Source organism: Panthera uncia, chromosome B1 (assembly GCF_023721935.1).
Source record: "Panthera uncia isolate 11264 chromosome B1, Puncia_PCG_1.0, whole genome shotgun sequence".
Taxonomy (NCBI): domain Eukaryota; kingdom Metazoa; phylum Chordata; class Mammalia; order Carnivora; family Felidae; genus Panthera; species Panthera uncia.
Window position 1 is genome coordinate 15,783,559 of NC_064811.1, and position 25,146 is coordinate 15,808,704.

The 25,146-nt window shown below is 41.2% G+C and overlaps 1 protein-coding gene across 2 annotated transcripts in view; it reads left to right on the forward strand.

Moving 5' to 3' along the window:
- Positions 1–24,907, forward strand: part of SLIT2 (slit guidance ligand 2) — a 373,985-nt gene extending 349,078 nt beyond the window's left edge. For both annotated transcript variants that reach the window (XM_049630375.1, XM_049630377.1), the window contains 7 exons: positions 1,367–1,504; positions 1,615–1,855; positions 3,220–3,350; positions 15,791–15,945; positions 21,327–21,618; positions 21,823–22,034; positions 23,141–24,907. In XM_049630375.1, coding sequence (XP_049486332.1) covers positions 1,367–1,504; positions 1,615–1,855; positions 3,220–3,350; positions 15,791–15,945; positions 21,327–21,618; positions 21,823–22,034; positions 23,141–23,382 — 1,411 coding nt within the window. In that variant the 3' untranslated portion in view covers positions 23,383–24,907. The remainder of the gene's footprint in view (positions 1–1,366; positions 1,505–1,614; positions 1,856–3,219; positions 3,351–15,790; positions 15,946–21,326; positions 21,619–21,822; positions 22,035–23,140) is intronic.
- Positions 24,908–25,146: the final 239 nt, after the last annotated feature.

Sequence of the window (25,146 nt, forward strand, 5' to 3'; positions counted from 1 at the left end):
GGTTTAGTACCTTGGCTGTGGCAGTTACAAGTCGAGTGCCCTTGTGTAAATCCCTTAACCAGTTTGTCTGTTAGTTTTCTCACCTGTCATGTGAGGTAGTGGTGATACTGCTGTCACAGGATCATGGAGAAGGATTCCGTGAATCCACATATGCAAAGTGGTTAGAACAGGGCATAGCACCTAGGAAGTGCTCAGAGAACACCACGTGTACGCATGACGGTTCTTCATCAGTGCATCTGAGACCCATCCTTCCCCGGGGCCACCAGAGTGAACAAACAAGCTGAAAGCTATCCATGGAATTGGCCCCTGGATTTTTTTTTTAATCAGTTTCCCTGTCCTGCTCCACTAGGTCAGCCAACCTCTGCCATAATGATTGTCTGGATTCATTATGAATTAAGGTTTCCAGTGCTGACTTTTTTTTTTTCATAAAATACTATTTGATTCCAATACATCCATTCTCTTTTTTTTTCTTTTATTTAAATTATATCTATATCTATTTGTAGATAGAGATAGAGATAGAGATAGAGATAGAGGTAGAGATAGAGATAGAGGTAGAGATAGAGATATAGAGAGAGAGAATGAGAGCACGAGCAGGGTAGTGGCAGAGAGAGAGACAGAGACAGAGAGAGAATCCCAAGCAGGCTCTGCACCATCAGCACAGAGCCCGACATGGGGCTCGATCTCAAGGAGCTGTGAGATCATGACCAGAGCTGAAACCAAGAGTTAGAACCTTAACCGACTAAGCCACCCAGCCTCCCCAATACATCCATTCTCTATTAGGAAACAAAAATGTTAATTATTTTAAAATGTGTTTAATATTTTTGGTAAATTTTATAACATAGCACTTCCATTGTCTCAACTGTTCAAAGGAGTTAGAGCAAATGAAAATAGAGGACACTCTAAGCAAAAATAGTCAGGGTGGAGGGAGGGAGGGGAGAGAGGATGGAGGGGAGAAGGAGGGAGAAGATGGGAAGATGGAGGAGAGGGGAGGGACGGAAGAAAGCAAACAAGATGGGGGGAGGAGAGAAGGAAGGAGGGACACCTGCACATTTGCATCCTCATTTGGTTCATGGATGCTTACTAATTATCACCATTCTGACAGATCCCAGGGAGAAAACATGGAATAACTGTTTTCTAGGGATCTATTAATTTGGGGGCTCGATGAGCCTGTTCTATATAAGTTTTGAGTGTTTTGTTTTAGTTTTAATGTACTTTCATTGAAGTTTAGTTGACAAACACTGCTACCTTAGTTCTAGGTGTACTATGTTTTCTAAAGATAGAGCCCTTTTTTCCTAGATGAAATGCAACTGTTTTGCTTACCTTGGCTCAGTTCAGTTTGAAACTGTTTACCTACTTGTTCAAACAGATGTGACTGCACACCAGGATACATAGGCGAGCACTGCGACATTGACTTTGATGACTGCCAAGATAACAAATGCAAAAACGGAGCCCACTGCACAGATGCCGTGAATGGCTATACGTGCATCTGCCCCGAAGGCTACAGGTAAAAGTAGAAATAGAGATTTGTGGTAGAGTTAAGTCTTACAGAAAGACCGCAATTCTCATGCAATTCACACGCAACTAAAAGCAATGTGTTCTTTCTGTTTCCTTTAGCGGCTTGTTCTGCGAATTTTCTCCACCCATGGTCCTCCCTCGTACCAGCCCCTGTGATAATTTTGATTGCCAGAACGGTGCCCAGTGCATCATCAGGATAAATGAGCCAATATGCCAGTGTTTGCCAGGCTACCAGGGAGAGAAGTGTGAAAAGTTGGTTAGTGTGAATTTTGTAAACAAAGAGTCTTATCTTCAAATTCCTTCAGCCAAGGTCCGTCCACAAACGAACATCACTCTGCAGGTAAGACATCCCCCACCAGCAAGGGCTGATTTCATCCTAAACCACATTTAACTAAATCATAAACCTCTGGTAGTTTGTGAGTGATACTATTTCCTAAATAGACAGTTATTGACTGCACAACGCAGTGACAGAAAATGTTCTCTGTATGAAAATCTTCAGTTATTCTTCTCTATAACATCTGTATTTTTCAAAACTAAATGGGAACCAGGTATTTTTATTCACTACTTGATTGTGAAACACATAGGGCGCAACAAAATATATGGTTTGTGCTCTGGTAAAGGTATTTTTATTCATTTTTTTTTTTTTTTATGACTCAGAGTTCAGGCTCTGTGCCCTGTGAGATGGTGCCAGGGGGGTGGGGAGGGTGCTGTTAGGAATTCTGCAGGTGAGGGAGAACACCGGTGAGACAAGACACCTTGACAAAATATTCAGCCGTTGTCTTTTAACTCTTCCCCCGGAAACTTTAAGAAGCGACATGAAATTAACAAACTGATCTTATTTTAAGACTTTTCACCAAGTCACTGTGTCCCCTTAGGCAAGTCATTCGGACCTGCACGAAGGAGGTGAGACTAGATTAGGAGTTATGAATTCAGGACACGCAGGGGCAAGCTGGGACTGCATGTTTATTTTATCTGGTAGGAAAAATATTTTAATATATTTTGAATTCAGATGACCTTAGCCGATTAACATAGGCGTCACTCCTTATTCAGGTTACCTTGACACTCCAAGTGAATGTCATGAGTGTCATGAGTGAGTGTCCTTAACCATCATGAGGAATGGGACTCAGGAAGGCAGACGGGCCTTCCGTAGAAAGCCTGTCTCCCTGTCTTCCAGCATTTGCCATACCAGATTGTATGGCAAGAACCTAGTGAGTTTCAGGTATAAATCTAATTTTTACTGACTTGGTCCTCAAAAGCCCACAAAGGCTAGAAAGGATAAAAACAGAGATCTCCCACTGTTCATGCCATAACTGTGAAGAATGTTTTTTTATGTGGAATATAAAAATCAGTCTCACTCAGTGCAGTTACATTTCATATATGCCATAAAGACAACCTGGAACAGGAGTGAAAAGAACAGGTAAGTGAAGATCTCCAGCAGAGAATGTTTTAGGCACACCCAGGGGTGTTTACTGAAGTGTCTGTTACTGTGTTGTTGGTTTTTTTAATTCTTTATGAATCTATTTGCATCGAAGTAATTTAGGAGCGGGTCACCTTTCAAGTCGTCCTGTCAGCGCGCGCTACTGTTTTCTCATAGCTATAAGGAAAAAATAAGCTGTAGTAAAAACTCTTCACTAAGCAGTCTTCTTTTTGATGAAGTACGTGTGGATGACAGTGCGTCCTAATGTCAGGGTTACTTCCTACTAGATTGCCACAGACGAAGACAGTGGAATCCTCCTGTATAAAGGCGACAAGGACCATATTGCCGTCGAACTGTATCGGGGACGGGTTCGTGCCAGCTACGACACCGGCTCCCACCCAGCTTCTGCCATTTACAGGTGAACATCTCTTGGTTACTGAGAGAAGAGCCGTTTCTCCTCTATTTTTCTGTAATGGTGAGGGGAGGGAGTAATTTGGCCACAGCAGGCTTATGATGGGTGTCTTATTTAGGGGCCCGGCAGGAACAGGTGCCATACTCAAGTTGGATAATGGAGGAGAGATTCTTAAGGGGACTTTTTACAAAGATTGGTAGGGATAGTACAGTAACCTAGGACCAGTAACGAGGGATACAGCTACTGCCCATATGCCTGAAGGGGTAAGTGGAGGCAGCACTCTTGGAAATCCACGCTCAGAAAGGGACTCGTGGCAAGGACTGCCTTGGCAGGAGATGGCGACCTTCAACAAAGGGATGCAGTCAGTCCTTGGATGAGGAACCAGGACTTTTAAATACCCAGCCATCCTTCTCCTGCCCAACAGCCCCCTGCCTGTGCTCCCCTTTGGCAAAATCAAATTCCAGACAAAAAGGAACCCACTGATCACAGTAATGTAGTTTGCACATGAGTCTCCCAGACCCCAGAGCAGAGTGAATACAGGTGGCGAGTAGCTCTAGAAAAGAAACTGCAAGATACCCAGCACAGTGAGGAATTTAACATTACCTTTCATTCAGCAGTACTTACTGAGCACCTACTGTGTGCCAGGCCGTGATCCAAGCTTTAAGGAACAACACCCTTGGTCTTAGGGAGATTACACATAATAAGCCAAGGGACACATATAATATGTGACCGGTAATGTTATTTATTTTGGAAGTTTCCTAATAACACAATGATAGTGATGATATTTTGAAGATACAAAAGGAGTGGTATTCATGGGGCATAAATTTTGCTGGAAACGTGCTTTTTGCATAAGATTAACCTCTGTTGGATCTCAGCGCTAATTCACTATCATAGAAATAACTGCCACCAATTAGAGCGAGGTCACAAAGTCATATGCAGTCAGGGTTTTTCAGGCAGGTAACTTAAATGAACTAATCAGGCCAGCTGCAAGAGAAAACTGTGTTCTCATCATTTTACTCTTGAAAAAATCAAACTTTTTAAAATTATATTAGTACTTCCATGATAAATAGCCTTGATGTTGGCAGTGTAATAGAAGTGTCTGTGACAGGAGTGAGCTAGAAGCAAACCTTTGTCAAAACAGGGCCAGACTGCATCTACCCAACTCTCCCTAAATGCTGCCATGGGAAAATGTGGGCCCCAGTTTTACCACAACTCCTGAGTTTTCAAGGAAAGGCATAAATCTGGATGTTTTAATATAAGTATTCCATCCTTTTTTTTTTATTAAATTTTTTTTTAACGTTTATTTATTTTTGAGACAGAGAGAGACAGAGCATGAACAGGGAGGGGCAGAGAGAGAGGGAGACACAGAATCTGAAACAGGCTCCAGACTCTGAGCAGTCAGCACAGAGCCTGATGCGGGGCTCGAACCCACGGACCGTGAGATCATGACCTGAGCCGAAGTCGGACGCCCAACCGACCGAGCCACCCAGGCGCCCCAAGTATTCCATCCTTTAAGTATAGATTCATATTTTTAAAAAAATACTATATGTGGTGAACAAAAAGCATCTGTAAGCCAAATACTGACAACAGATTTTGGGGGCATTGATTAGGACATAAAGCTGGAGATACTGGCCTCTATATTACCTTTTTTTTAATATATTTATGTATTTATTTTAAGAGAGAGAGGGAATGCAAGCAGGAGAGAGAGAGAGAGATAGGGAATCCCAAGCAGGGTCTGCACTGTCAGCACCCAGCCTGATGCGGGGCTTGATCTCACAAACCGTAAAATCATGACCTGAGCCAAAATCAAGAGTCAGATGCTTAACCAACTGGCACCCCTGGCCTCTATATTATTGATGTGTGTATCGATGTGCTTCAAAACCCTTCACGTCCTATCCCGATCCTTTATAACAGTCCCGAGAAAGTAGGTGACAATTGTAGGCCATGAATGGAATTCACGAAGTCCTCTTAGTGGTGAGCTAACTCACTTGGGAATATTTAGAGCATGGAAACAAACACATCATTATTGGTTTCCAAATGGAGTATGAATTTCATGTCCAAATGGTGATGAATTAATGCCAACATTTTAGATATCGCTAGGCCTCAAATTATATAGCCTCAATTTGTTTGAGCCTGTAAAAAAGTTTCAGAATGTTGGTTTTGTGGTTCACTTTTGTTTTTTACTTTTCTCTTTTATTTTATGCAGTGAAAGAGCACAGCACTCTCAGAAACCATAGTAAAGGTTCTTGAAGTTGGTTTATTAAAGCTAGTGTTCACATAAAATATACTTAAAATACTTCTAGATAAGTTGTAGAAACCCATGTGGTTATATCAAAATGAGAAGTTACCATAAAGAGCTTATCTTCAGTTTATGTTCTTACCATCGTTGCCTGACAAACAATAGAGCATACCATATGATGTTTACAAAAAAGAATAATATCACATAATATGCTTTTCTTTATGACCAGGAAGTTTACTTCTCTGTTTGCAGATCATCTAATGGGGACATCTATTGTAAGGTCCAGGGAAAACAGTTTTCATTTAACTCTGGGTTTTTGATTTATGGCACAAAAATTAAGAAAATCATCACATTATTTTTAGGTAAAAGAAAAGCAACAATTACCTAGAATTCAGATAGAGAGACGATTGATTGGTTGATTGGTTGATGATTGATATTGATATGTGTATATTATATGTGTATGAATATATTAATACTTCAGAATGGAATAGAAAATAAATGCTTCTGTGAAATAGAAACTATAGACAACAGTTGAATTATTTCAGCACGCTAGGAGATTTTAGTTTTGACAAGTAAAAATCCTGGCACTAAGATGTGTGTTCAGATCTAGGCTTGACCAATTACTGGGGGAGAAACTTGGAGCAGATACTTAATGTTTCTGTGTCTCATAAATCATAGCTATAAATAATGATGCAGCACGTACCCCATAAAGTCACTCTGAGTATTAAATCCCAAACTTAGCTCTGTCCTCACTCCTCACTCACATTGTCTTCATTCTCATCTACATGTAGCAATACAGGAACATTTTTCTGGTATCTATTTCTGGAGTATAGCAGGGGAGTTGAAAGTGTATTCTCTATCCTTATCCATTAACACTAGAAGTACAGATTGTTTACCATATTCATAGAGGGCAATTGAAAATATGTATCCAGATTACAAATACATTTACTCTCTAACCTATGAAATCCCAGTTCTGGGAATTTGTGCCACAGATATACTTGAAGATACAGACACGATATGTGCACAGGTACTGCACTGCGTCATTGATTATAAAAGCAAAAGTTAGGAAACAGCCCTTTTCTAGTCTGTACAATGGAATGTACTGTTTAAAAGGGAGGTGGAAAGGGAAGGAGGAGGTTTTCTATGTAGGACACAGAAAGATTTTCAAGGTGCGGTGCTCTGTTCAAAAGAAAAAGAAGGCAGAAGAGTGTCAAAGGTGGGTAAATAAATACATGTATTTTTATGTCCATGCATTTGCATAATGAAAAACCAGAATGGGGCGCCTGGGTGGTTCAGTCAGTTGAACATCCAACTCTTAGTTTCAGTTCAGGCCATGATCCCAAGGTTGTGGAATAGAGCCCCACATCGGCTCTGTGCTGAGCAAGGAGCCTACTTGGGATTCCCTCTCTCTCTCTCTCTCTCTCTCTCTCTCTCTCTCTGCCCCTTCCCTGTGCTTACACATGTGCACTCTCTCACTCTCTCTCAAAATAAATAAGTAAATATTTTTTTTTAAAAGGAGAGAGAAACTAGGAATAGAGAGGAAAGAGTGGGATGGAAGCAAGAGATTTGTGTATGAACACCACATCATTTTGATTTTTGAGCCATTTGAATGCCATTACCACTCAAACTAAAATTAAATAGAAAAGGACAGGTGCTCTAAAGATAGTCTGCCTTGATTCAAGCCCCAGCACTGCCATCTATTAACTGTGTGCCATGGGTAAATTGCATAAGCTCTCTGGGCCTCACTCACCTGGTAAATGGGTGTAGTGGATCATGGTTCCATTTTGTGGGATTGTAGTAAGAATTTTATGTTTGATACATGAAAAATATTTAGAACAACATATACCAAATAGTGCTAGCTATTGGGATCATAAATTTAGAATGTCCGAAATACAGCTTATTTTCTTTGCTTCACCCAAACCTGTGTCCCTGTCACATTCCTACTGTCATTGAGAGGCGTCGTAAACCTGGAGTTCCTCCTCATCTTTTTCTTTCCCTCACCTTCAACTTGAAATTGGTCCCAAGTCTTCCTTCTGCTCTTACTAATTTTCTGGCATTTATCCAAATGTTTCTGACCTTGCTCAGGCCCTACTAAAATGTGACCTCTGATGAAAGGTACTCCTTCTCCTTCATTATAGAGAAAGCCATCAATAACACTGTGGCCATCTGCTCTCCCATAAATTGCTTAGTAATTATTTTGTCTGGTTGAATTAAATGTTCAAATCTTGGTGTTTCTACTTTATGTAACATTATTAAAATACACTAATGTTTTAAAAGGGAGTAGTCTTACATATTGTTACACCAGAAAATATGTTCAGTTTAATTGCATGATGTTATGTTATAAAACATTTAATGTAGTAAAAATTTATTTTCCAAATTCTGCATTATTTAATGTGCTGTTGGAACACTGTATGTGGGAATAAGTTTGTACATTGAGTGCCTCTTTTCAGGTGTCTGGTTAATCTTCAACATTGATGGAAATGGATTTTGTTTATTTTAGTAAATGAAATCTGATGAAATTAGGGGAAAATAATTATACATTAAATTGTTTTTCTATGATTTTTTTTTGGTTCAAAAGGCTTCATTTTATTTTATTTTATTTTAATGTTCATTCATTTTTGAGAGAGAGACAGAGTGCTAGCGGGGGAGGGCCAGAGAGAGAGAGGGAGACACAGAATCCGAAGTAGGCTCCAGGCTCTGGGATGTCAGCAGAGAGCCAGATGTGGGGCTCAAACTCACAAACAGTGAGATCATGACCTGAGCTAAAGTCGGATGCTCAACCAACTGAGCCACCCTGGTGCCCCTCATTTTATTTATTTATTTTTAATATTATTTTTTAATGTTTATTTTTGAGAGACAGAGAGAGAGAGTGCAAGCAGGGGAGGTTCAGAGAGAGAGGGAGACACAGAATCCAAAGCAGGCTCCGGGCTCCGAGCTGTCAGCACGGAGCCCGATGCCGGGCTCAAACTCGCAAACCACAAGATCATGACCTGAGCCGAAGTCAGATGCTCAACTAACTGAACCACCCAGGTGCCCCAAGACTTTATTTTAGATGTCAGTCATTGTCTTAAATGGATCGATATAAGAACCATTATATCGTGGAATTATGTCTAGAGAGAGCAGTTAACATAGTTTTAAGTATGTTTAAGAGAACCCAAGATGTAGTAGTTATTCCTCCTTCACAGAACTGAAGCAGCCTGCACATTTTCTCGTTTTATCTCTTCTATCTGACAGAAGACTGAAGTTTTTTGCAGACCTCCATACCACTAACAGGGCCAGCCATGCAGGCAGGGGTGGGGAGCTACTGTTTTCAAATAGCACACATCAGAATCACCTGAAAAATGTGTCAGAAAACAAATCAGTGGGCTACACCTCTAGTTTCTGATTTGGATCTCGGATGAGCTCCCACACGTTCCTTGCCGCAAGCTCCCAGGTGACGCGCTGGCCCAGGGACCACAGTTTGAGAACCACGTGTGTAAAAGGAATATATTTGAGCTGTGCTCCGAGAGCCAGTGGTGTGCATCTCTTCCCGTATCCAAATTCTGGGACATCATGCCTGATGTTGATGTAGAAATCAGCCGTGTTGGGGATGTGTCCACCACGGTGGTCAGCAAATGTGACAAGTCCGGACTCTTTTTCTTGTGTCAGGGAACCGATTTTACACACTGCCAGCACCCTACTGTCTAAGGAACCTGATCTGCAACAACCGAGATGACAGAAGTTTCTTAACAAGTGAATGAATGTAGAATATCACACACATGCCTAATTTTTATTGTGCTGAGAGAATAGCATAAAAAGGGACTTGGTAATAATGCCATGAATGAATGAATGAATGAATGAGGTTGACTGCCTAAACTTAAAGCTACCATCAACAGTAGATCCTGAGATAGGGATGGATTTTTTTTTCTCAAGCAGGCTAACAATTGCCCTTCAAAGTGACATTTTTTTTTCATCCAGACAAGTAGAAACTTAAAATAATAATAATAATAATAATAATAATGGCATGCTTCTTTCTTTAGATTCAGATTAATGTTATTTTCCAAACCAGACAGCTTCTTGGGAAACATAGTCAACTACTATTTAAAAATGAGGAAATCAGGGGTGCCTGGGTGGCTCAGTCAGTTGAGCGTCTGACTCTCGGTTTCAGCTCAGGGCATGATCCCAGGGGCCTGGGATCGAGCCCCGCATCAGGCTCTGTGCTTAGCATGGGAGCCTCCTTAAGATTCTCTTTTCCTCAGGGGCACCTGGGTGGCTCAGTCGGTTAAGTGTCCAACTTTGGCTCAGGTCATGATCTCACAGTTCGCGAGTTCGAGCCCCGCGTCGGGCTCTGTGCTGACCGCTCAGAGCCTGGAGCCTGCTTTGGATTCTGTGTCTCCGTCTCTCTCTGCCCCTCCCCTGCTTGTGCACTCTCTCTCTCTCTCTCTAAAAAGTAAATAAACTTAAAAATAAATAAATATTCTCTCTCTCTAAAAATAAAATAAAATAAAATAAAAATGAAATCCAGCTTCCAATTATGGAATGAATAAGTCACGGGGATAAAGGGTACAGTATAGGGAATATAGCCAGTGGTACTTTAATAGCATTATACGGTGACAGAGGCTAGCTACACTTGTAGTGAACACAGCGTAATGTATAGAGCTGTTGGATTGCTGTGTTGTATACCTAAAACTAACATTGTGTCAACTGTAATTTTTAAAAATTAAATTAATTTTTTAAATGAGGCAATCAGATGAACCATCTTATGAAAGTGGAAATTGTACCACGCGTGAAGCAGTTTTAGTATTTAGGGAACAACACGACATCAGAGGACTTTTCCCTACCAATTATTAGGTTTGTTTGACTATACAGCCTCTGGGTTATGCAACTTACAGACTTACATGAAAAAAAAAAAAAAAAAAAAAAAAAAAAAACAAGGAGAAGGAGAAGAATTTAGTCTCATTGGAAAAACAAACAATAGACAGAATCTGCGAGGTCTCATTTCCAGGATAAACACTCAGCAGTTCTTGATAATGCCGTATGGGAAGGCAGCACTGTTTACCAGGTTTATAACTTTGAGCAAGTTACTTCACCCCTTTGGGCTTCTATTTCCTAGTCTAAACAATTGGAAATATACCTGTTTTTCATGTGTGGTTTGGAGAACTGGAAGTAACACATGTAAAATCCCTGCTATAGTGCCAGGGCACAAGTGGCTCACGATAATTACTGATGCTGGTGGCTTATGGATATTCTTGACGCTCAGATATCCTGATAAGGAAGGATAAATGCAAGTGTCATTGCCTTACATGTCACTCTTACTGTATGTTCAAATACATAAGTCCCTTTTTTTAGTGCATTTTTATTTAAATTAGGCAATTTGCCTCAAAAGCACTTATTAAAATCTAAGTATGCTTGGTCAATCAATTATTTTGTAAGACATCCCTTTGAAAACTTGTATGCACCTGCATTAATACCTTTAATCCCTGGGGCACCTGGGTGGCTCAGTCAGTTAAGCCTCTAACTTGGGCTCGGGTCATGGTCTTGCCATTCATGAGTTCAAGCCCATATCGAGCTCTCTGCTCTCAGCAGCAGAGCCCTCTTCAGGAACTCTGTCCCCCTCTCTCTCTGTCCCTCCCCTGCTCTTACTCTCTGTCTCTCTCAAAAATAAATAAACATTTAAAAAATAATAATAGTACCTTTAATCCCCTTTGACCTCCTATTCCTTTTGATTTGAAGAGGTAAACAGGGAAATATTTTATCACCATCTCCACAGATGAAGTATCTTCATCCCAGAGATAATCAAAATGAGATGACCAGTTGAATTGGTCTGGCTTCTGATTCCTATTTCATTGCATAGAATATGCCAACAGATTCTTTAAATTTTTAAGGGGAAAAACTAGAGCTCATATAAGCCAAGTAAACTGTTTGCCTTTATTAAACTACTGAAATACCTTAAGATTTAAGGTCAAGATAGAAATATAAAAATGTCATGTTGATGCATCCTACATTTAAAAAAAAAAGGGAAGGAAAGAAGGAAGGAAGGAAGGAAGGAAAGAAGGAAGGAAGGAAGGAAGGAAGGAGAAAAGAAAAAAGAAAAGAAAAAATCATAGGCAAGTTAGAGCCTCTCTTCTTTCAGGCTCTGAGTTTTTAAACTCTTTTTCTGTAACAAAACCACAAGACATAGTTGAGTAACTGCTTTGTTTTCATACATCCACTGAGAAAATCAAGAAAACAAAATCTCAGCTAATAGGCAAGTGTAGTAAAACTAAATGCATACTAATGGTAATAAATTCGATGTGTGTTCCCAGTGGAAAGTCTCAATGTTAAGTGATTCACTTGTGACTCTCATGAGTCATCAACTACACAGTTCCCTCGGGAGTAGTGAAAGAACATATCAATACTTCTCAGAACCCAAAAGGATGTTGTGCATTGTGAGTGGATAGGTAAGAATGACCGGGATAGACTGTAAAATCGACGATGGCTCAGTAGTATCTTGTAACAACTGATGTGTTAGTCACTGCTTTTATTTTAAATGGTATAGAGGCAAAGGATTTCTGGACATCCCCTGGTTAATCTCCTGCTTCAAAGGGCAGCATGAAACACCAATTTAGAATATTCTTAGCTCTCAAGTACACTCTTCAGGCTCATACACACAGTATCATCTTAATGAGCAAAGAATCTAAAAATATTAATTTCACACTACTTATCTGTCAAAAGACCATGGTGAGGCCTCATTTAATTCCAGGGAAATACAAATGGAATTAAGTTTAGTGATAACTTTTGGGAGGAAAAAAATCTAACCAGTCTAAATTTCACATATGATTGGGAAAATAGAATCCCATTCCATGTTTGAAATGTATGTACTTTATATGTCTTCTCATAACCTTCAGACTCGAATTATATGATTATGACTTTGAGGGCGACTGGGCGCCTCAGTCGGTTACAAGTCCATCTTTGGTTCAGGTCCTGATCTCATGTTCTTGAGTTCAAGTCCCACGTTCTGTCAGCACAGAGCCTGCTTCAGATCATCTGTCTCCCTCTCCCTCTGTCCCTTACCTGCTCTCACTCTCTCTCCCTTTCTCAAAAGTAAACAAACTTTTTTTTTAATAAGATTATTACTTTTTATTTATTTATTTTTTTTTTTTACAATTCGATGATTTCTGGTAAATGTACCAAATTGTGTAACCATCATATAAGTTTTTTTTTTTTTTCATAGAACGTTATTCTTGGGATATTTGGGAGAAAAATCACCTATTAGAAGCTTGGTAGTGATGAGAACACATGCCATTTGCATAGTCCTAGTTACTTTTCAGGTTTTTTATTGTAAATGTGGCACGTAATGATTAAAAATGTGTACTCTAGAAGCAGGAACCCCAGCTTCAAATCTGTTTTAGCAGCGGGCTTTGCCCCCTTGAGTACCCTAAGTGCCCGGTTGTTAGGGTCGTTTTGATTCTTAAAAGAGTTATTACATGTGACGTTCTTAGAACAGCACCCGGCCGATAGTCTGGGCTAAGTAATTCTTTGGTCTTATTATTTGCATTCATTTCCCTGATGAGGAAAATAAAACAGAAGAACGACTTGAAGTCACACTAATCCAATGTCACACATCTTAAGGAGGACAGACTGAACCAGATTTATCTCCCAGTATTTCCTGCAGAATATGACTACCGAAAAATCCAAATTTTTAAGTAAAATTCATCTTTCGGATGTCCTTCCCTGGGTCTGCTTGAAACCTCTTTACTATACCCATAATCCAGTTAGTAGTGCTAAAAAAACTGTATGTTATTGTTAATAAAACTCCCTCGCATTTCATTTACTTAACATGCATCTATTGAGCATCTACTCTTTATCAGAAACTTTCCTGGATACATTAAGGAATACAGAAATAAATAACACATGGCTCCTGCTTTGAAGTAGCTTACTCAGTTATACTGCATCAAACACTATCTTTAACGATGGCATGCCAGCGTTGATTGTCTAAGACTGATGTGTGACCAGGAACCCATTTTCTAGTACAAATGGGACTTTTCTTTGTGAATGTAAAGAAAAAAGCAAGTCCCATGTTAACATTTATGACTTAATCAAGGTCAGTGCTCATAGAGCAGTCATAGAAAACCACTTGCATATTGTATATGATCACAACGGAAAAAGCAATTAATTGGTCCCCACTCTCTCTATGCACATCTTCATTTTAATAGTTTACGTAAAACTTTTAGTAACTTGAACAAGATATGCCCCCAAAGAAGCTGTTATATTTCTGCTAGTCTTTAGCATTATTTTACAGTTAACATCAAAAATAAAGCTAACTAACTTCTTCCTGAAGAAGATACTGAAATAATACTGGATTATTTGTACGATGATGGCGGTGGCAGTGATGGTGATGCTGATACCTAACTTTTAACTTTGCACTTTCTATATGCTGGATGTCTCACTCTGCACTTGTAAAAATATATATATTTCATACGACCTCAAATTAATCACCAGAGGGTGAAATATATATTAACATTTACTGAAGAGAAGACTGAAGTGTATAAGCAATTAAGTAACTTATCTAAGGTCAAACATTTCATAAATACAAGACCAGGATTCAAATCCAGGCTCATCTGACTCTACAATCTGTATGCTTACCCATTAGCTAATAATACCATCTGGTATATTCCTTTAGAAGACAATCCTATTTAAGACCAGTAGCAGTTGGTATCCAACTTTTTTAGTGAATGATTTTCCTGTATATTGTTTCCTCTGTTGATTTTAATGGTATTGAGTGTTGGGATAATTAAATCTGCAGAAGATAAAAACATTGATTGGCAGATTTAATATTTATCATTCAGATGATATCTGAGACAAATTATCAAAGATCTTTGTACGTGTGAACTCTTGCAACCATTTAAAACCAGAAAAGTTCAAATATTTTCACAGTTCTGCAGAATGGTTTAGAGTGTGGTCAAACCACAAAAACTTTTTATTCTGTGTTGGCAAACAAAGGGATATGATTAGACACCTGTGGTGAGAACCATACAGAAATGTCAACACATTTTTTTCTGTTATTTTCCAGGCGTGGCCTATTTGCAAACTTAAATATCAGTACCCAGAAATTTAAGCAATCAGCTTGTATAGGGAATATTAAGTATGCACAGTTTTTCTATCACATGCTCCCATATTTCCATGTTTGAGCCTTTTTTTTCCCCATCTTCCTAGTTGATATCCCAGCATATTGGGTCTTTAATATTCACTACTTACTTTTGGCCCCAACTTCCATTATGCCGTATTTTGCCCCCATGGTGGGAGGTTAATATATTCATGACACTGCCATGTATCAATTCTTGTTTTCTTCATTGGCCCCATGCTCCTTTTTGCTGTTAACCCATGTGTTAGATTTACAAGCACACTTCAGAGCCATATAGCACCTGCCTAGTAATTGTACCCCAGTTCATCTTATTTTAACTCCCCATTTTTCATTTATCTTTGTTTCTTAATCTTTTTGTTTTTAGCCATTTTGTGAATTTCCATATGCTCTCTCAAATTCTGGAATGACTGTTAGACCTGTCCCTTAAAAGTAATAGAAAACTGAAGAAGCATTGTCAACACTACTGGCTATGACTGTGTTAAGCATTCCATTGAATCTGTTACTCTCCACTGAGCATAGACTTCTTCACAGTAATCTCATTTGATGGCCATCCCTCTGAAAATGCAAGGAAGGGAAGAGTGTATTATCAGTTAATACATTTTACCAAGCACAATGATCCCACCAAGTTGATTCTTCCTGTATCTGTGTGTGTGTTCGGGTAAGTCTTACTGTGCAGCATTTAAAAGATCAAAGCCAGTGATAATCTGTAGAGGATATTTGGCACCAATGTGGGTTCTTTGTCTTAAATACAATTTGGAGTAACAGTATCTAGAAAAACAAAACTTCAGTGGCATCTAAAAGCAAAAGAATAAATTATCCTTTATAATTTCTACATAGTGGAAGAATATGACTAGAGAGTGAGTCAGTGTATCCATTCCCACCCCTCCCAATGGGAAAACAAACTTACTTTGTATCCATTCCTAAAAAGTAGAAATTGATTGTACTTCATCTTCTATCTTGAAATCAACTACTAGTGTTTGTCTTTATTAATGTTAGATAGGAGTATCTTTTTCCTAAGAAGTGCTTACTGAAATTTGTATTTTAACTTCTTTTTGTTAATAAAAGGAAAATTGAAGCATTAGTTGCGTTGCTTTTTCTTTGTAGCGTGGAGACGATCAATGATGGAAACTTCCACATTGTGGAACTACTTGCCCTGGATCAGAGTCTCTCCCTTTCTGTGGATGGAGGGAGCCCCAAAATCATCACCAACTTGTCAAAGCAGTCGACTCTGAATTTTGACTCTCCGCTCTATGTAGGAGGTAAGCTCTGTCGCAAATCCAGTGGGTCCCCAAGTCCTGTGATTCTCACCACAGACTAATTCTGAAGTTGTTGATTCCTGGTATTGTGGCCATTGACCAATAGTGATCAGCCATTGAAAGATGGACAGCATGGATAGAAAAGAAAGAGCCCTGGATATGTGTTAAGAGACCTGTTTTGTGCCTGTCTCAGTCTGTCAGTAACCACTGCTGTGGTTGGACAGGTTCTTGTGGTTCGTATTATGATTGCAAAGTGCCCTTTAGCAAAAACTATCAGAAAATTTTGGAGAAAAATTCGAGGTTTATTATTTAACAAGAGCTGAAAATTACACAGCACACCTGAGACCACACAGCAAGGTCTTAGGGAGAGAGAGAGAGAGAGAGTGAGAGAGCACACACGTGAGAGCAATAATGCATGGGCCTGGGATGCTGCTTTTGTTGGGGTCAAGACCAAGCTATAAAGAAAAAGAAAAAAAGTTCTGTCAGATGTTATCATTTCATATTATCTGTGCTACCAGTTGCCAACTAATATAGATAATAGGATAATTATTAACCAAATTGAATGATGAATGAATGGACAATGAATTAAATGTGCAACTTGTATGGCATAACAGGAAGTACTTCTGCTGAGCTAAGACCTTAAGGTGAACAAACAAGAAATAGAGTTGGAAGGGTAGATTAGGGATTGGAACAATAGAGTGCAGTTTCTGGACTTTTTCTTTTTTTTGAAACCAACAAGAAGGCAGACGAGGAAGAGATGAGGAACAGAGGTGTGGGCAAAGTTCTGAAGGAGTCCAGAGGAGAGGGCCCACAAAGAAGAGAACCTTCCTCTGTGTGTGTGTGTGGGCAGCGGGGGGTGGGGGGAAGCAGGTGGTGGAGTGGGGGGCAACTGTAAGCTGGTGGTACAGAATTTCAATTTTCAGGCAAAGGAGCAAGAAAGCATGTGATATTGAATTGAGTTACATTGAATTAAATCACATTGGATTGAGGTGAATTGACTGATAAAATTAACTTATTTTAAAGGTAAGTAAGCTAAAGCTCTTGAGCAGGTCAATGTAAGTGATTTCCTCAGCAGGACGGGCATTTTCACAAAGTTTGCATTATTTCCTGCCAAATAGTAACCTTGGGATTCTACATAATTATGTTAACCCTTCCAAGACGTTCTTGAAAATATTTTTGGAATTGTCCTGAAAGTTCAGAGCACCTGTTTTTTTGTAATTTTCAGCAGAAGATCTTAACACATTGAAAGACTTTTTGAATTGTTAGGAACCATTGGTTATTGAGTATCTACCATATGCTGAGAATAAGTTAATACATGCATAAACGTTACAAAGTTGAAGAAGTATCCCTTCTTGCCCAGGGGAGTAGGGAAAACAGACAAGTCTTCAAGTAACCATAGTAGGTTGTAATACAAGGATTGCATAGTGAATCTGCTCAGCAAGTTGAATGATGTAATTGCTTCATGATAATCACAACTAGGAGATTCATTTAAAAATAAAAGCCTGCACTACAGTTAACAGCCATTATGTTGGGATTGGTAAAGCAGGTCACAGATGTACCTGTGGTTTGAGGGAAAAGAAATTATACTTACTGAGCACATGCTATGTGTCCAGCACAATCCTCAGAGACTTTAGGAAGTAGGTATGATTTTGTTTCATAGTTCCTAAGGGACAGCCTCAAGGACTTTACAAAACTCGTCCCAGTTCACAAAGCTATGAAGTAATAGAGACCTCATTTGGGTCCAGGTCTGGTCTGTCTGACCCCAAAGCCATCTATTTGCACTGCCACTCACTTTTTAACATCAAGCAAAAAGGGAAGCCATCTGAGTTTTGTGGCTTTTTGTTTATTTCTGGACTTGTCCTACACTTGATTTATTGTGCTTTCATCAGAAACCATTTCACTGAATCTTTTAAAACCCCTTTACAATGCAGTGGGGGGGGTGGGGGGGAGTACAAAATGGGAGTGCTTAGGTCAGAACATTTTTCAAAAAGGGGGGAAAAAGTTCTACATTCATTCCAAACTGAAAAGTGCCAATCTTTCTAAAGATGGAGGGTCAGGAAGAATCCATATTGTACCTCTGTCCATCCAGGCCTTAAGGAAACCACCTCCAATCTAGCCTCACTGCTAGAGAACACCTGGGTCCATTTCCTTCCAAATCAGAGCCCAGTCTCAAGGGTAATTCAAATTTAAAAAAATACAACATAATCATAAGACCACATCCCTGGGTTCTGTGTGGCCAAGGCAGGAGAACCCGAGTTAGCAAAAGAGAGTGACATACCTCAGCTCATCTTTTTCCCCAAGTTTGAAAAGGTGCACTCCCCAAGGCCAGCCTGGAGGCGCTGCACCCCATGCCTTAGGCCCACCTGCAGAAGTGTTCTTTAGTAAAACAGGGAGGCAGCTCTCCCTCCCAGGCCTTATCAGCTACCCATGACATAGGCTTTACGTAACACAAAACAACAAATCTTTCTGATTTTCTATATAACAGTCTAAACAGAATGTGCGTTATCTAATAGAATTGTTGTAAGTTAAGAACTGCACTTAGAGACTCCTCCATGAATCACACATCTCATCCTCTCGCCGCCATTGGACAGAGGACCCCAGTCTTGACCCTTGATTTCTTTATTGTCATGTTGAAACATGTACAGCTTGTTAAGGTTAAAAATGGTCTACCAAGTTATCTGTTGTTTGGTAGATTGATTGAATTACAGCTGTAGTCCATGGCATAGAGGAAAGGCTAAAAGCAGAAAATCAACATGGGTCTACTTCTGTTTTGTTCTTTTTTTAAGTTTATTTGTTTATTTTGAGAGAGCACATGAGCAGGGGCAGGGCAGAGAGAGAGGGAGAGAGAGAATTCCAAGCAGGCTCTGCACTGACAGTGCAGAGCCCTATGTAGGACTCAAACTCACAAACCATGAGATCATGACCTGAGCCAATACCGAGAGTCGGACGCTTAACTGACTGAGCCCCAATATGGGTCTTCTTCTGTTGGTAAATTCAGACCTGGTTCACTGGTCAGAAATGTGCCAAGCATGTGAAAAGGTTGAGTCAGAATAGCTTTAATTCTGTGATGTCCTGTTCAAAGTAAATATATGTGTGATATATCATTTTCATTTAAAAATTATTATAATCATAGCTAGATCTTGTATAAGTGTTAGCTTTGGGAATGAAAGGAATACATTTACTAATTGTTTCTTCCTGCCATGGAACTTCACTGGTATTTAGTCTTGACATGTACACGTAGGTGTATTGGACCTGTATCAAAATAAGCTATTAAAAATAGTTTGGAAGTTCTTTTCAAATGTGTGAAAAAGAAGACCATACATGCGTGGTCTATAGATACGATTAAATTGGAAGACCTTCTCCCAGACCAAGGAATTTTTTTTAACTTGTGCTTTCCTGGAAATGGTACCTTTCATTCTTTTGACCTGCTCTAAACAGCAACTCAGTTTCCAGGGCCAAATGGACATAGACTAAAAGTCTGAAGTTATGGAACTTCAAAGCCAACACAGCTAATTCAGTACTTGTCAAAGTGTGATCACGGAGCACCTACATCAAAGTCACCCTGCATGTTAACATTTAGATCCCTGCACCCCAAGCCTTCCTACCAGTCAGAATCTCAAGGTGGGGAGAGAACACAGCCCGGAGCCACCTCCCGAACATGGACCTGTGGTGGTTCTTATGTATGAAAGACTTGGAAACAACTGCTCTGGTCCCTCCATTCATGTTCTACATGAGAAGACCAAACCTGAGAGAGGTTGAAAATGATAGGCTCATGGGGTGTCTGGGTGACTCAGTCAGTTAAGTGTCCTACTTCGGCTCAGGTTATGATCTCATGGTTCGTGAGTTCCAGCTCCGCATCGGGCTCTGGGCTGACAGCTTGGAGCCTGGAGCCTGCTTCAGATTCTGTGTCTCGTCTCTCTTTCTGACCTTCCCCCGCTCATGCTCTGTCTCTCCCTCCCTGCCTCTCAAAGATAAGTAAACATTTAAAAAAATAAAAAGGAAATGATAGGCTCATGGGCACACAGACCAACAATAAAGACTTTGACTTCTGGCCTAGTGACTCTGTACACCCGCCTGTCTGCTTTTGGTACCTGCTAGAACTCCAAGGCGGCTCCTCTGAATACAGACGTGGTGCTGTCATGAGTCAGGCCCCAGGGAGTGTGAGGGTCCTGGTCTTTCTAAGCAGCAAACTCTCTGGAGAGTAAGAATGGAGTCTTCCCCAGCCTGTGCCCTCCAGCCAGTAGCTCGGAGCACACAGCCAAGCACAGTGAGGGTGTGAGTGCTGCGGGGGCCGTCAGCCGCCATGAAGGCCTCTGGCTCCCTCCCCTTACCCCACTGCAGTCTGGACGCTTGTCTCATGTAGGATCCCATCCAGGAACTATTTCAGGGTCTGGCTTAGGCCATGGAAAGATTCCTCAGTTTTGCCAAATGAAGGTTACCAGATGACTGTCACTACTGGAACTTATATATGCAAAGATTGCAAATTCTGTTTTCAGAGGAATTTCTTTTGTATGTCTGGTTTCTTGGCATATGAAGGCTTCACTCTCCATTAGCAAGAAAATAAAAATGATGTCAATGAGGTGCTGTCATGACAGGAAGCATGGGAGTGTTTTTCAGACGCTGACATCCACAACTGGGCTCAGGATGTTGCCAGTGCTGAGCTGAATTGGTTCCCAGCTTAGAATTTGGCAGGGCCGGGGTGAAAGGTTGCAGCTTTCACCCCCTAAGACTGGACGGACAGAACCGCTATCTAGAGATAACGGGGTTCACTCATCAGCGGAACTGCAACCCGCTCCTTAACTGGGCAACACTGAGCATGTCACCCAACTCTCACTGTGCCTCCCGGAGCTGTCGGCTTCCAGGGTGTGTGTCCACGTTGAAGACGTCGGTGGAGAGAAGGGGGACCACTGATCTCTCCCCCCATTCCTGATCCTGCCTTTAGCCTACAGTAGTTACACTTTGAGGTTTTATGTATTTATGCCTCTGGGTCAGGTTTGATTTGAAACAAATGTTAAAAATTAGAGACTGACCACCAATGAATTTGGTTCTTTATTCTAGTTGCGCATTAGAATTGCCTGGAGCATCTTCCAAAAAGGCAAATCAAAACAAGGAAACACCCTTCTCCTCTCCCTCCCCTCCCCTGCCCAGATAATGTGAGCCAGTAGGTCTGCGCTGAGGTTCTAAGCATCACTATTTCTTCAAAGATCTCATATGATTCTAATGTGCAGGCAGGGAGAGAACCACAGGACTGGATGCCCATGGTCTCTAGCTGTCCTAAAGGAGTGTCACTGACTCCCACCCTGCAGGAAGACCTAAACGGGTCTGGGTGGCAAATGGCTGAGGCTCCCCCGAAGAGCCGACCGCTGACCTGTGTCCCTCCACAGGCATGCCCGGGAAGAACAACGTGGCCGCGGCCCTGCGCCAGGCCCCTGGGCAAAACGGCACCAGCTTCCACGGCTGCATCCGGAACCTTTACATCAACAGTGAGCTCCAGGACTTCCGCAAGGTGCCCATGCAAACCGGCATCCTGCCAGGCTGTGAGCCGTGCCACAAGAAGGTGTGTGCCCACGGCACGTGCCAGCCCAGCAGCCAGTCGGGCTTCACCTGTGAGTGTGAGGAGGGATGGACCGGGCCCCTCTGTGACCAGAGGACCAATGACCCCTGTCTGGGAAATAAGTAAGTTTGGGCTGCTTGGCAGTTACACACACATGCCCCAATCCTCGAAGCAAAACCCAGGAAGGGAGGGAAGGAGGGGGAGAGGGAGAAGAGGAGGAAGTCGGCACATTAGCACATCTCCTTCATAGTCCTCCCATGACCCTTTCTCCATTCTTATCCGCTCTGCCTGATGCGTTTGTATTCCCATGTTCCTCCTCGCTGTAGATGTGTGCACGGCACCTGCCTGCCCATCAATGCATTCTCCTACAGCTGTAAGTGTCTCGAGGGCCACGGGGGAGTCCTCTGTGATGAAGAGGAGGACCTCTTTAACCCCTGCCAGGGGATCAAATGCAAGCATGGGAAATGCAGGCTCTCAGGACTTGGGCAGCCCTACTGTGAATGCAGCAGTGGATACACCGGGGACAGCTGTGATCGAGGTAAGCCACCTGCCTGGGACCCATCCTTGGGACCCAGCAAGCAAGAGGACGCCTCATCTTTGAAAAGAGAGAAAGGGAGACACACGCACATGCACACATGCACACACACACACTCACAGGAGTGATCTGAGGAGCACCAGGTCTGTGTCTGGCTTAGAGTTGCTGCTGGTGATTTATTTCCCAGTGGTGTGAGGGCACCAGATGTAAAGTGTCCTCAGCCTCCACAGCGGATTTTGCACCACCTCCACACGTCTTCTCTGATGTGCCGTGAAAAATACTCCTTTTTACCTTGTGTAGCAGCACGCTTACTTCCCTCGCTTCTTCCCGTTACCTGCTGTCCCCATCCACATATATTATTAATTCGTCTCTGGCACAGAGGGGAGGGCCCTCACCGTCCTGCTCCAGTTTTAAGACAGAGTCACCTTTGACCTTAGAACCAACCGATTCAGCACAGCACAGCACGCAGGTGAGAGGGAGGGAAACGTGCTGACTTCTTGGCCCGCCTTCTTCTCCTTTGCGTGATCGGAACGTGCCTTGCCTCCAGCTGGCGCGCACTTCAGCGTGTGCATCAGAGGGACGAGACAAGAGGAACGTGCCCGTGGAAGCTTTTAGCAGATGTCTCTTTTTGAACTAGTTCATACTAGGGTAATTTATGAAGTCAGTGGAATGTTACTTGTATTAAGTAACAGATTGAATGATATGAAACCCCAGGTCTAATAAATTAAATTGCACACTCGCGGGAAACTGCTCCCTGTGGTAAACAAAACCAGCTGTTCGTAGTGTAAAAACAGAAGATGTGTATTTTTGCAATAAAGGAAAAGATTTAGGAATCCAATTTTCTTGTCAGTCCAATAGCATGGTATTTATAGTCCGCGTATATAGTATTCGCTTTGCGGACAATAAAGGCCCCCCCCCCCAAAAGAAGTATTTTGCAAAGACCAGCAGGCTGTGCCCGCAGCCCATCATATGGAATAGAAGGATGGTGACAGCAGTTACACTTGGCAGACAAAGGGAGGACCTCCTGAATTGAGCGGTGGGTTCGCGGTCACTTGGCATGACTCACAGTGGCTGCCCTGGAAATGCTTGTGCTTCTTGTTCTTTTCTAGAACTCTCGTGTCGAGGGGAGCGAATAAGAGATTATTACCAAAAGCAGCAGGGCTATGCCGCGTGCCAGACAACCAAGAAGGTGTCCCGGCTGGAATGCAGGGGTGGATGTACGGGAGGGCAGTGCTGCGGACCCCTAAGGAGCAAGCGACGGAAATACTCTTTTGAATGCACTGACGGGTCTTCGTTTGTGGACGAGGTGGAAAAGGTGGTGAAGTGTGGCTGTACCAGGTGCGCCTCCTAAACGCGTCCCTGGCAGCGTTTGTCTTTGGGAAATGTCGTCTACTTCTTGACCATGTCGGACTAATTAATAATGCTTCATAGTGGAAATATTTGAAATATATTGTAAAATACAGAACAGACTTATTTTTATTATGAGAATAAAGACTTTTTTTTTTCCTGCATTTGGGAACAAAAAAAAAAATGCTTGAACTAACGCTTCCCCGATGCTAGAGAAGTATGAAGAGAGAGATCCCTGGAGGCATCAGAAGGAAAGTGGGAATCGTTGCAACTCGAATTCATCTTTGCGACATGCTGAAGACAGAAGCACAGGCAAAGGGAGAGCCGAGCTGCCCTGTGCTGCCATGAAATCGCCCAGAGCATAAAACCCCTGCGCCCTCGTGCTCCTCTTTGTGGTTTATGAGGACAGACCAAGCACGCGCGTGTGAATGTGAGGACGCAAGGCGGAGGAATGGCATTCTAGAGTTCGTAGGACAAATGGTTGAGAAATACGATGTGCAAAATAGTGTCCTGAAGACAAGGGTTCTATTCCCGAGAGAGATGGGAGTGCTAAAATAAGTTTTATGTTCTTTGTAAACGTCAGCATGTTAGCAGAAGAAGCACACAAAAGTGTTTATCTACCGTTTTCCAGTATTAATTTTTTGTAATATAAATGATAAAGGAGATGATAAAGAACCAATAGATTATTGATAAATAAATTAGTAATAATATGAATTTTTGTTTCTATGAGTTCTAAACAGCCCTATACAGTATTCAGTTTCCATGAGAAATATTTATTGTATCAAAGTACATTGTACTTAACATTTTAGGCCATTCTTTTACTGTTTCTCAATGCTTTAATATATATTAATTTATAATTGTCCTGATATTTTTGTATATTTTTCAAACTTAAAAGTCAGGATTTTTTGGGTTTTTTTGGCAATAGTACTAACATAGGGTGTTATCTTGGGATAAATATGTGTTGATCTGTTTGTTTACCTTGACATCTGACCACTGGTGTCACTGACCTACTGGCCTCATTCAGGACACCTGCAGAGAGTGTGTAAAGTCGATGCGTGAGATGGTCATTGTACAGAAAGAAGTGGCCCACCCCTCTGCAACATGTCCCCACAAAACAGAAATGGTATATAGCAGTCAACACTAGAAGAGTAGGTATTTTACAAATTAATATTTCCTTGACATTTTTTGCCCTTTTATTGCGGGTGGGTGGGGAGAGAAAAAAAGGCTGTAATGTCAAGAACTGTGATTTTTTTTCCCAAACAATAAAGCTCCTTTATTACCTTAATGTTCCCATGTTAACATGTTTGCTGCTAAATTACAATGTAGAATTGATAATGATTTATAGTGGACTGTGCTCTTCCCTTATTAAAATCCCAGGGTACCCTGTGAAGATGCAGATGTTTCTTTTCAAAAAACTTTTTTTACACAAAAAATTAGATGTACATGTATAATTCATTGTGCTTTGTCTTTCTCCAGACTAATATCAGTTATACTACTGATGGTTGTAAATTAAACAGATATTTACTTCACTAACAGCTTGGTGATTTTCTTAGAAATTGTAAAATATTTAAAGTCCACTCCTTAAGAATTTCTTAATCAAAATGATACAAAGAAAACTTATATCATGTTGTTGACAGGAATTGGTTTAAGATTAGCATCTTGTCATATCGGGGGACTTTGGAATGGCCACATGAAAGGAATGGATAGAAGAATACATTCTTTGCTCTGACAAAAGTGCATATTCAACTAATTCCTTCCAAAAAAAAAT